At 46.8% G+C, this 13,244-nt stretch overlaps 1 protein-coding gene across 6 annotated transcripts in view; it reads left to right on the forward strand.

Annotated features, from left to right (window-relative positions):
- The window catches only part of plekha7b (pleckstrin homology domain containing, family A member 7b), a 549,182-nt gene that overhangs the window by 517,861 nt on the left and 18,077 nt on the right, over window positions 1-13,244 (forward strand). For all 6 annotated transcript variants that reach the window (XM_068046273.1, XM_068046275.1, XM_068046276.1 and 3 more), the window contains one exon: window positions 2,709-2,858. In XM_068046273.1, the coding sequence (XP_067902374.1) occupies window positions 2,709-2,858 (150 nt within the window). The remainder of the gene's footprint in view (window positions 1-2,708; window positions 2,859-13,244) is intronic.

Here is a 13,244-nt window from a genome sequence, read left to right on the forward strand (position 1 = left end):
GAATATTTCAACAATTGTTTTATTTCCAATTTAGGACGTTCACAAACCAAGGTGAAAAGGCAGCATTCAAACCCACTGCACCACCCAATCCCACAAATATTTTGCACAATCATTCTTTGCCATATGTCTCTTACCTTCCATGGATTTTAGACTAGGGAATGCACTGTGTAAAGTATGTGGTTTATTGGTTTCTTGTTTGAGAGTTATGATAACCTTGTTTCAAACCCTACTGTTAAAATGCTGTTGAAGATGTAAGAAGCAAGATCTCACAGGAGAGACATAATGTGGGTCTGACTTTAATTTATGGTGAAGACTTTTTCAGGCTTATTGTTTATTTAGTGTCTCTTACACTCTGCCCAGTAACTATTGGCATCTTGAATGTAATTGAGATTTTCTTTCCTGAACTGCTTTTAAGAACATAAGAAATAGGAGCTGGAGTAGGCCATTTGGCCCTTCTTATTTTTGTACATCTCTTCATATTCCCTGAATGAAAAACAACATTTCACAGTAGTCAGGCGGAATGTGATCCAAAATATCAGTAAAAATCCTGAAATCGAACCTGATAGGAATTTAACTTTATTCAGTTACCTTGAAGCAGTGGCTAGATCATGGGTCTTTATCCAAGACTCTTTTACTTCATTTTGTTTTTTTAAGCTGCCAGGTTTTCTCATGTACCAGCTTTTTGCAGTTGTTCAACAATTTTTCCGAGGGGAATTGTAGGTTATCATGTATTTTGTCTAGTTATTCTAACACTAAAATTCATTTTTTTTTCAGGAACCCCGTTTCAGTCCAAGCTTCTTCATTGCTTTCTCCAGAAAAATCCTAATTTATTTTATGTTCTTCGCCTTTCCCACTGTGTGATTTTAGTTTAATTTAGTTTGCAACATTATCATTGAAAACTTTTGAATGATTTTCTTTTCCTCCTTCAGTGTTTTTCTTTTGAATGTGGTGATTCATGTTAACTTGCATCTTTAGAGGCAGTGGGGAGATTATTCAAATGGTCCTTCATGTGTGAGCTTATACAGTGAGCGTTGACAGGCTATTTGACTGGGGAAGGCATTACAATTCGAATAGTTAGGTGCTTGATAGCCGGCATAGACATGATGGGCTGAAGGGCCTGTTTCTGTGCTGTATATGCTCTGACTGACAATCTAATTTAACCCTGTCCTCACTGCAGATCCACACACAGGCACTTTACTGTCGTGGTTACGTTTAGTGATTGGAATAGGGATGCTGATTGATTTTCTTTTCTTCCTTTCTAGCTCAGAGTACATGACTCCAATTCTTAGTAGCCCTGCCATTTCCCTGGCCAGCTTAGATTGGGATGTTCTATGGCTCTTTTTTCAATTTGTTACTCCCATGATCTCTCTGTTTCTATTCTTGGTCATTGTAATGAAATCACTTTAAAGATCTTTGTGATATGTTCACATCCAAAATAATCATTTTCTCTTATGCCTGATTGACATATTTTTCAATAGTTAAACTGATTCTGACATTTGACAATATAAGTATTGATAAAAAAAAGAAGGCTGAATTTTCTGGAACTTCTACTTTGGCTCAAGGTGTTTGCTAAGTTGCACAAGTATGTGCTAAAATGTTTGAAGGTCATCCTTGGCTGCCTTTTATTCCTGTTCTTAATGACAGTCTAGTGTGTAGATCAGTCACTTCGCTATCTTTCTTACTCATTGTCCCTCATTAAAGGTGTGGTGCAGTTACACTGAATGACCAATTTGAATGCAGCCGCAGAGCTAAATCTGCCATCTCTGTCGTATCTCAATGCTACAAAACCCCTTGAGCAACAGAAGGGTGACTTTATAACAAAAGCAATAATGGAGACAATACTTCCGGACCACAACCACAGCGTGTGTCACAAATAGCCCGAATGAAGATGTTCTATCAATAACTCCACAATTCAATGGAAATATTGTCACATTTATAATTAGTAAGAGTTTACATACCTAGGCCTTGACAGCAACACATGATAGAACAATGCCCTAGTTTTATACCTGATTTCCTCTTGCTATGACATTACTCTTGGATCTGTAATGCTAAACAAAAGTGGCCTATAAATATTAAATAATACAAAAAAATCTTTCACCTCCACCATCCCCAAAGCCACACCTAAATGATTATTAAAATATGAGTTGAGATCAGCATAATTGTATTGAATGGCGGAGCAGGCTCGAGGGGCTGAATTGTCTACTCTTGCTCATAGTTCTTATGTTATCTCTATATTTTGAGAAGTGGTGGTCCGAGGTGAAATGTCTTGTTGCACCTACACAATGCCATGGAGGTTTACAGCACAAAAGGACAACATTCAGTCCATTTTGTCTGTATGGGCTACTTCCTAGAGTAATCCAAAACTAATTGCACATCAGAGTTGAGGAGATTGTTCCCACAATCCTAAAAACTGAGCTTTGGAAATTGCTTTGATCATGGTGAGGAAACGTAGCATATACCTAAACAGAAACAATGCTAAATCAATCTGATCTGCCCGGTATTCCTCCAGAATTGTGAATGGTGTGGGGTAGGAGTGTAGTTAGCTAGAAATACTTTTCAATTCGAATTAAGATATAAACTTGTCTTTATAGAAATAGGCTTCTTCAAACCATTTACATGTGCTTTTATACTCAGGTTTATCTTCTGCCTCTGCATAATGTTGCAGCCGTATGTTAACAGATTGAAATTATTTGTCTGTTCCTCTTTAGTGGAAACGTGAACAAGAGTTTGATTTACAGTTACTGGAAAAAGCAGTGAAAGGAGAGCATAATAGTCTTCAGGATGGGCTTATAAAGGCAGTGCCAGTGGTGGAAGCTGATGTGGAACCATTAGACTACAATCTGGATCTCAGCAAAGAGGTAATGATATTACAGTGTATGACTCCAAGTTGGCTACTTGTAAATAAAAGTAAGGAAGAACCTACATTTAATAAAGCACTTTTCAGAGTCTCAAGATGTCCCAAAGCACTTCAAAGCCAATGAAGTACTTTTGAAGGTTAGTTACTGTTGTAAGAAAGCATGCTAGCCAACTTAAACACAGCAGGGTCCCACAAAGAACAAGGAGATAAATGACTAGATAATCTGTTTTAGTTTTAGTTGATTGAAGGATAAATGTTGATTAGGACACTGGGAGAAAAAGTGGTGCCATAGGCTCTCGGGCCTTGGTTTAACATCTAGTCAGAAAGCCAACACCTCCGACAGTGCAGCATTCCCTCAGTAGTGCAGTAAATTTCCACCCTAGATAATGTGCTCTAGTCTCTGGAGTGGGACTTGAAGCCATGATTTCCTGACTCAGAAGCAAGGGTGCTACAGCTGAGCCAAAGCTGACACCTAATGTAAATTCTTATGCTAAACCAGAAACTCTGTCTTGTTGCTGCAACAGAAATGACAAGTGCTTACAGGATTTAAATGCATGTTGGGATGATCTACAATTAATTTGACAGATGTTTCCAGATGCAGTATAGAAAGGCCAGGCTAAATAGATAAATCTTAAGAACCCCAACAGGTATGGAAAATGAGAAAAGATTGTGCCATGTCATGAACTCTTACTGAACCAACCCATTCAGTTTTCTGAGAGAGGCAAGTAACCATAGCTAAAACCTCCAAGAAAATAAAGCTGTATAGAATCTATCCACAGCTCTCATAGATAAGCAAGCAAAGTACTGAATATTAACCCAATTTTACAATCCCCCATTTGCAGTTCCAACCAGTGGATTCCATTGGAGGTTCAACTGCAATCCCAGCAACAGATTATGTTTCAGTGAATATCTGTTTATTGATATCTATTCTTATGACCCTTGATCATATTATTAAGTAGATTTTTATTAAGCCATTTTTAAAGGAGCTAAGCAGATACACTTTTTTTTACTGGGTCTGTTCCATTTATTTATTACAGTTTGGTGATGGGGATTCTTTTTGCCTCTAGCTTTACTTGATGGTTATGTACTGATGTCCTCTGGTTCTGTAATCGTAGTCTAAATTAAATCTACTTATCTCTACTCACTCCCATCACTTAGCTAGGAAATATACTTTGTGGTACAGAGCAATGAAACCAAGGAAGTGCTACATTCAATCTTCAGTGCGTGCTAGTTATCTGTTCTCTGTTCTTTGACTAGGAAGGGGAATATCAACTAGAGATTTTGCTACTGATCACCATTTACTGACCAATTTCCTCTCTTTCTCTGTCACGAAGCTGGTGATTCATGAGGCACAGTTCTTTGCTTGCCCACAGCTACATTGTCCAAATTCCTGTTCTTTGTATCAGCTTGAACAATGAATATTAGCAGGCCATCCAGCTGTGGAGGGCATCACAGCCAAGTTTGTTTCTGTCATTACCTGTAATGTGTGCCTTCATTCTTTCCAACAGCAGTCACTGTGCTGTGGGAACATTGGAACAGGAGTCGGCCATTCAGCCACTCAAGCCTATTCTATCATTGAATTCACAGAATCACAGAATTATTACAGCACAGACGGAGGCCATTTGGCCTGTCGTGTCTGTGCTGGCTCTCCGAAAGAGCAGTTTACCGAGTGCTACTTTCTGTAGCCCTGCACATTCTTCCTTTTCAGATAACCGTTGAATTACCTCTTGAATGCCTCGATTGAACCTGCCTGCATCATACTCTCAGGTAGTGCATTCCAGATCCTAAACACTCGCTGTGTGAAAAAGTGTTTCCTCATGTCGCTATTCTTCTTTTGCCATTTACCTTAAATTTGTGCCCTCTTGTTCTCAATCCCTCCACCAATGGGAACAGTTTTTCCCTATCTACCTTGTCCAGACTGTCGTGATTTTGGATACCTCTATCAAATATTTGTCCTGAATTATCGTTTCTAGAATCTTCCCCACCATCAGGTTAAACTGACTGGCCTGTAGTTGCTGGGCTTATCTTTTTTGAACAAGGGTGTAACATTTCCAGTCCTCTGGCACCACCCCTGAATCTAAGGAAGACTAGAAAATTATGGCCAGTGCCTCTGCAATTTAGATAGTCACTTTCCTCAGTATCCTTGGATGTATTTCATCCAGTCCTGTTGCCTTATCAACTTTTAAGTACAACTAGCCTATCCAATACCTCCTCCTTATCAATTTTAAACTCTTCACGTGTCTCAATTACCTCCTTTTTCACCATGGCCTGGGCAGCAGCATCTTCCTTGGTAAAGACAGATACCAACGATTCATTTAACACCTCAGTCGTGTCCCCTACCTCCACATGTGAATCCCCCTTTTAGGTCCCTAATCGGCCCCACTCCTCATTTCACCACCTTTTACTATTAATATGCCCATAGAAAAGACTTTTGGTTTTGCTTTTATATTAGCTGCCAGTCTCTTTTCATACCACCTTTAATTTGCTTTTTCACTTCCCCTCTGAACCTTCTCTATTCTGTCTGGTTCTCTGTTGTGTTATCCACCTGACATCTGTCATAAGCATACTTTTTCGCCTTCATCTGACTCTGTCACTTTCCTCATCCAGGGAGCTCTGGATTTGTTTGCCCTGCCTTTCCCCTTCATGGGAATGTACCTTGACTGTGTCCCAACTATCTCCTTAAAGGCAGCCCATTGTTCAGTTATCATTTTGCCTGCCAGCCTTTGATTTCTGTTTATTTTGGTCAGACCCATTCTTACCCCATTGAATTAAAATAAAAGCAAAATACTCTGGATGCTGGAAATCTGAAATAAAAACAGAAAGTGCTTGAAATACACAGCAAGTCTTGCTGTAGAGAGAAACAGAGTTAACATTTCAAGTCTGTGACCTTTCATCAGAACTGGCAAAGGGTAGAAATGTAATAGGTTTTGAGCAAGTGAAGTGGGGGGTGGGAAAGAGAATAAAAGGGAAGGTGTGTGATAGGGCAGAGAGCAGGAGAGATTAAATGACAAAGATGTAATGGAATAAAAGGCAAAGGGAGTAGTAATAGCCATAGGAAAAGACAAAGCATTTGTCCAGAGAAAGTGTTAATGGAAGAATAATGATCAGCTCTGCCTGAAAGCAACATAATAACCAGTTTAAGTCTGGGACAGGGTTAAAAATAATCAAAATGGTGGTCATGGTCTGAAGTTATTGAACTGAATGTTGAGTCCAGAGGGCTGTAGAGTGCCTAATCGGAAGATAAAGTGCTGTTCCTTGAGCTTGCATTGAGCTTCACTGGAGCACTGCAGCAGGCCAAGGACAGAAATGTGGGTGTAAGATTGGGTGGTAAATTACACCATTGAAGTTGGCTTTCCTCCAGTTCTTTATTCTTACTGTGGATTATTTCTTGTCCTTTTCTGTAGCTAACCCAAACTTCATGATACAATGATCACTGTCCCCTAAATGTTTCCCTCCTGACACTTGATCCACTTTGTCCACCTTATCCCCAAGAACCAGGTCTAGCAGTACTTCCTTTTTCATTGGATTGGAAAAATGCTCCTGTAGAAAATGCTCCTGAACACACTCGAGGAACTCTTGCCCCTCTCTGCCCTTTACTACTATCCCAGTCTATATTTGGATAAAGTCCCCCATTATAACTACTCTATAATTCTTGTACCTCTCTGTAATTTCCTTGCAAAATTGTTCCTCTACATCAGGGTTGTCCAACCTTTTGCGTGTGGGGGCCACATTATAATTTTTGTCTTACATGGGGGGCCGGTGAGACTATTTCAGAAAGTTATCTTAAATTAGAAGATTAATTTAGTGGCTTACTTTCTCATCACTATGTTGGACACTGATTTAGTGAGCTACCTGGCATTTTTTTGCTTGCACATGTAGTCAATGTTTGCCTGCACACATGTAGCGATGCGGAGTATTCCAACAGATGTCCTGCTGGGAGTGATCTCTGTCTCTCTCTGTCTCTCTCTGTCTCTCTCTGTCTCTCTCTGTCTCTCTCTGTCTCTCTCTGTCTCTCTCTGTCTCTCTCTGTCTCTCTCTGTGGCTGTCTCTGTCTCTCTCTGTCTCTGTCTCTGTCTCTCTCTGTGTGTGTCTCTGTCTCTCTCTGTGTGTGTCTCTGTCTCTGTGTCTGTCTCTGTCTCTGTGTGTGTCTCTGTCTCTGTCTGTCTGTCTCTCTCTCTCTCTCTAATAAAAGATTGTCACAGTCTAACTACCCTTCCTTCAGTTTAAATTATCAGAGATCACTGTTTTGGCTTGAATTTTTAGAACTTTGAGAGAGAATAATAAATAAACAGACTAAATTCTCTTCCTTCAGCTTAAATGGTCTGAGAGCATTCCTTTCAGGTGCTAACACACAGCTGTCTGTCTATTATTAGAACAGCCTGTTTTTCCACTATAAGCCGGTTCAAAATTAAATTGTAACAAATGTATCTCGCGATGCTCAGTCCTGAATGGCTGTAACCAAGGCAACCAGGATGTACCCTTTGAAGCTGGTTGGTTCCCTCTCTGTATGGTTGTGTCCGACGGCAACCAAAGTGCAACTTCTCGGTATCTCCTGAGGCCTGCTTGTTCTTAAAGCAGTACTGATATTTTGCTGTCTTAAAGAGACACTATATATTTCCCTGGGAGAAAAAGAAATACAGGATCTTGATATTGTGCGCCCCCCCCCTTTCCCTCTCGCCCCCCCCTTTCCCTCTCGCCCCCCCCTTTCCCTCTCGCCCCCCCCTTTCCCTCTCGCCCCCCCCTTTCCCTCTCGCCCCCCCCTTTCCCTCTCGCCCCCCCCTTTCCCTCTCGCCCCCCCCTTTCCCTCTCGCCCCCCCCTTTCCCTCTCGCCCCCCCCTTTCCCTCTCGCCCCCCCCTTTCCCTCTCGCCCCCCCCTTTCCCTCTCGCCCCCCCCTTTCCCTCTCGCCCCCCCCTTTCCCTCTCGCCCCCCCCTTTCCCTCTCGCCCCCCCCTTTCCCTCTCGCCCCCCCCTTTCCCTCTCGCCCCCCCCTTTCCCTCTCGCCCCCCCCTTTCCCTCTCGCCCCCCCCTTTCCCTCTCGCCCCCCCCTTTCCCTCTCGCCCCCCCCTTTCCCTCTCGCCCCCCCCTTTCCCTCTCGCCCCCCCCTTTCCCTCTCGCCCCCCCCTTTCCCTCTCGCCCCCCCCTTTCCCTCTCGCCCCCCCCTTTCCCTCTCGCCCCCCCCCTTTCCCTCTCGCCCCCCCCTTTCCCTCTCGCCCCCCCCTTTCCCTCTCGCCCCCCCCTTTCCCTCTCGCCCCCCCCTTTCCCTCTCGCCCCCCCCTTTCCCTCTCGCCCCCCCCTTTCCCTCTCGCCCCCCCCTTTCCCTCTCGCCCCCCCCTTTCCCTCTCGCCCCCCCCTTTCCCTCTCGCCCCCCCCTTTCCCTCTCGCCCCCCCCTTTCCCTCTCGCCCCCCCCTTTCCCTCTCGCCCCCCCCTTTCCCTCTCGCCCCCCCCTTTCCCTCTCGCCCCCCCCTTTCCCTCTCGCCCCCCCCTTTCCCTCTCGCCCCCCCCTTTCCCTCTCGCCCCCCCCTTTCCCTCTCGCCCCCCCCTTTCCCTCTCGCCCCCCCCTTTCCCTCTCGCCCCCCCCTTTCCCTCTCGCCCCCCCCTTTCCCTCTCGCCCCCCCCTTTCCCTCTCGCCCCCCCCTTTCCCTCTCGCCCCCCCCTTTCCCTCTCGCCCCCCCCTTTCCCTCTCGCCCCCCCCTTTCCCTCTCGCCCCCCCCTTTCCCTCTCGCCCCCCCCTTTCCCTCTCGCCCCCCCCTTTCCCTCTCGCCCCCCCCTTTCCCTCTCGCCCCCCCCTTTCCCTCTCGCCCCCCCCTTTCCCTCTCGCCCCCCCCTTTCCCTCTCGCCCCCCCCTTTCCCTCTCGCCCCCCCCTTTCCCTCTCGCCCCCCCCTTTCCCTCTCGCCCCCCCCTTTCCCTCTCGCCCCCCCCTTTCCCTCTCGCCCCCCCCTTTCCCTCTCGCCCCCCCCTTTCCCTCTCGCCCCCCCCTTTCCCTCTCGCCCCCCCCTTTCCCTCTCGCCCCCCCCTTTCCCTCTCGCCCCCCCCTTTCCCTCTCGCCCCCCCCTTTCCCTCTCGCCCCCCCCTTTCCCTCTCGCCCCCCCCTTTCCCTCTCGCCCCCCCCTTTCCCTCTCGCCCCCCCCTTTCCCTCTCGCCCCCCCCTTTCCCTCTCGCCCCCCCCTTTCCCTCTCGCCCCCCCCTTTCCCTCTCGCCCCCCCCTTTCCCTCTCGCCCCCCCCTTTCCCTCTCGCCCCCCCCTTTCCCTCTCGCCCCCCCCTTTCCCTCTCGCCCCCCCCTTTCCCTCTCGCCCCCCCCTTTCCCTCTCGCCCCCCCCTTTCCCTCTCGCCCCCCCCTTTCCCTCTCGCCCCCCCCTTCCCTCTCGCCCCCCCTTTCCCTCTCGCCCCCCCCTTTCCCTCTCGCCCCCCCCTTTCCCTCTCGCCCCCCCCTTTCCCTCTCGCCCCCCCCTTTCCCTCTCGCCCCCCCCTTTCCCTCTCGCCCCCCCCTTTCCCTCTCGCCCCCCCCTTTCCCTCTCGCCCCCCCCTTTCCCTCTCGCCCCCCCCTTTCCCTCTCGCCCCCCCCTTTCCCTCTCGCCCCCCCCTTTCCCTCTCGCCCCCCCCTTTCCCTCTCGCCCCCCCCTTTCCCTCTCGCCCCCCCCTTTCCCTCTCGCCCCCCCCTTTCCCTCTCGCCCCCCCCTTTCCCTCTCGCGCCCCCCCCCTTTCCCTCTCCCCCCCCCTTTCCCTCTCCCCCCCCCCTTTCCCTCTCCCCCCCCCCTTTCCCTCTCCCCCCCCCCTTTCCCTCTCCCCCCCCCCTTTCCCTCTGCCCCCCCCCTTTCCCTCTCGCCCCCCCCCTTTCCCTCGCGCCCCCCCCTTTTCCCTCTCGCGCCCCCCCCCCCTTTCTCTGCCTCTGCCTGTTGCAGGGAGCAGGAGTGCTCAGAACAGCAGCTTTGTGGTTGGTCAGTTTTTTTTTTAAATTGCGCTCAGTTTCACAGCTGACAAATGCTGGGAGCAGGAACAAGTGTTTCCCAACTTTGGACAGATTCAGGGTTTTCTGGTGGCTTTTGAAAAAAAAACTCAATCTATCCGAAGTTGGGAAACTGCTGTTCCTGCTCGCAGCACCTGTTGTCTGTGAAACAGCACGATGTTTTACAAAGCTGGTCTGAAGGAAGGAGCCAATGGGAAATTTCTTATCTCTGAAATACATCTGCAGGCTGGATGGAAACCTTTGGCCAGCCAGATCCTGGCCCGCGGGCTGAATGTTGCCCAACCCTGCTCTACATTTTTCCTGCTGGTTGGTGGTCAATATATTACACTGAGCAAAGTAAATGCACCTTTTTTGTTCCTCAGCTCCAGCCAAATAGATTTTGTCCTTGACCCCTTTGGACGTCCTCTCTCCGCAGCACTGTGATGCTCTCCTTAATGAAAACTGCCACCCCTCCCCCTGTCCTTCCTTTCCCCTCCTCCCTGAACAGCTTATATCCAGGAATATTTAGTACCCAGTCCTGCCTTTCTTTGAGCCAGGTCACCATTATCACCACAACATCATAATTCCACATAGTTATCTGCACCTGCAGCTCACCAACCTTATTTACCACACTCTGTGCATTCACATACATGCATTGTAACCCTAATTTAGACTTTATTACCTTCCCTCTTACTCTGAACCCATCTAATAACTTACTATTTCCTATTCTAGTGCAGTCTGTCTGTCCCAATTCTCTGTGCCCTTTGGTGTTCCTCTCTTGTATTATCTCCTGGTTCCCACACCCATGCCACGTTGGTTTCAACCCTCTCCGATAGCCTTAGCAAATTGCCCTGCAAGGACATTTGTGCCAGCTCCGGTGCAACCCGTCTGCTCTGTACAAGTCCCATCTTCTCCAGAACTGGTCCCAGTGTTCCAGGAATCTGAAGCCCTCCCTCCTGCACCATCTTTCCAGCTATGCATTCATCTGTTCCATCCTCCTATTTCTATTCTCGTGTGTGGTACCGGGAGTAATCTGGAGATTACGACCTTTGAGGTCCTGCTTGCTAATGTCTTATCTAGCTCCCTAAATTCTGCCTGCAGGATCACATCCCTCATCAGTAGCAATGTGGACCATGACAGTTTCTTTCTATCTACCCCATCAGTTCCTTCAATCATCTTAAACACCTCAATTAGATCATCCCTTAATCTTCTATATTCAAGGAAATATAAACCTAATTCTTTTTTTTCCCTTACCATCATCCAGAGAGACCGAGGTCAATAGGGGCGCTTCCCGACCCGCTCCCATCTCTGCTGCCAATTTACACGGGGTGGTGGTGGCAAGAAATGGCCTGCCTGCCCCAGGCCATTTAAGACCCTTAAGTGGTCAATTATTTGCCACTTAAGGACCTCTGCCCACCACCATGGGCATTTTATGTTTGGGTGGCTGAGGCCTCAAAACCTGCTTGATAAAACCAGGTGGCCTTCTGGTGGGCTGGGGGATGGCCCCTAATCCCAATGGCGCTGCTGGGACTAAGAGCTGCCAGACCGCTGATTGGCTGGCAAGTCCATTAGGTGGGACTTCCTGCCTCAATGAGGTGGAAGTCCCGCCCATAGCCAATTAAGGGTCTGGGGAGCATAAAATCTGCTCTGAATCCCCAGGCCCAGTGAAAGCAAGCATGCCACCAACTTTTCGGCCAGTGGACGGGTACCCGCCGCCCACCGTAAAATTCCGTCCCTATTGTTTTGGGTTTCCCGACCACACACAGTTCCTCCCACTGCCACCCCCTGCACAGAACTCATGTCGAGGTTAAAATTCAGGCCATGTGGTGTTTGAATTAGAAGACTGAAGGCTTCTATGTTTATTGAGTTGTTGAGAGCTATTTAGTGCTGGAGGGTGGGGGTACACAACAAGCATTGCAGCTTTTATGTCACATGAATGATTATCTATTTAAGGGAAAGCATGAATGCTGTTAATATATTAGAGAAAATTCAACGTTGAAACTATTAACATAAAGAAAATAAATCTGAAAATCCTGTCAGACATTTAAGTTTTTGTCAAATCAAATGACTGTGGCTCTGTCTATAATGTTATAAATATAATTTTTTCTTTGCGTTTTATTAAAATGCTCACTGTACCACAGACAGTTCAAGTCAGTCAATGTGTCCACAAGATTGGCTGGCTGTCATAAACCTCAATGATGCATGTTTTCACAATGCCGTAAATATCCTATCTCCTTATTGGGTGTAATTAAGTATCATATTCTTTTCAAGCTCTAGTACCAAAGGAAAGAGTTAGATACTGATGTTGGCACCAGAGTTCTTGCCACTAAAGACAAACTCTTGGTAACAACATTTTGGTTCAAATACATACACATATCTCATCTGAGCTCTTTGAAACATTTAGGGCGGCACAGTGGCGCAGTGGTTAGCACCACAGCCTCACAGCTCCAGTGACCCGGGTTCAATTCTGGGTACTGCCTGTGCGGAGTTTGTAAGTTCTTCCTGTGACCGCGTGGGTTTTCGCCGGGTGCTCCAGTTTCCTCCCACAGTAAGACTTGCGGGTTGATAGGTAAATTGGCCATTGTAAATTGCCCCTAGTGTAGGTAGGTGGTAGGGAACATGGGATTATTACAGGGGTTAGTATAAATGGGTGGTTGTTGGTCAGCACAGACTCAGTGGGCCGAAGGGCCTGTTTCAGTGCTGTATCTCTAAATAAATAAAATAAATAAATTGCAGTAATGACAGCAGACTCAATAGACTGCTCATTATGTAATAATCTGAGACCTCTGATAAAATGGGAGAAATATCAGGTTGGCCTGACTTTCATGAGCACTTGGTTTCAGATATCTCCTGAACTATGTTCACTCCAACCATACCTCAATGCAAACTTGGGTGTCCCTAGTCCTTGATTCTTACCTCCGCCTGGTTTTACTCAAGGACTCGACATTGGAGTGCTAACCATAACTTTTATTCTCTCTCAGATTAAGAATTCTTGTACACCTTTCCCTTCATCCCAACTCTAAAGAAACTGCTCATTGACAGAGGATTTGGAGATTAATCTAGATGAAAGTCTGATCAGTATCACTGTCAGAGGTAGTGGATTTTGAAATCATGGGATTCGGACCCTTTTATTCAATTCCTAGCAGACTGCACGTGTATGCCTTGTGTAATTATGTTTTATCTGTTGGAGTACTTGCATATTAGTGGTTTGCATGAATGCAGTGTTTATACAATATACTTGTGTTTGTTCTCATCACACCATTCTTTTATTTTACTATGCTGTGAATTTTGTGCTTATCAAAATGATCAATTTCAGTGCAGGGAATGGAATATTTTCCCAATTTGGTAATCCAGTGTCAGCATTGAGCAATGTGCCTCAAAGAAGAATGCACCCAGTATGATACTTTCCACACCAGCCTTTCTGGGCTTACTAGGAACTGC

This window comes from Heterodontus francisci, chromosome 14 (genome assembly GCF_036365525.1).
Source record: "Heterodontus francisci isolate sHetFra1 chromosome 14, sHetFra1.hap1, whole genome shotgun sequence".
NCBI lineage: Eukaryota > Metazoa > Chordata > Chondrichthyes > Heterodontiformes > Heterodontidae > Heterodontus > Heterodontus francisci.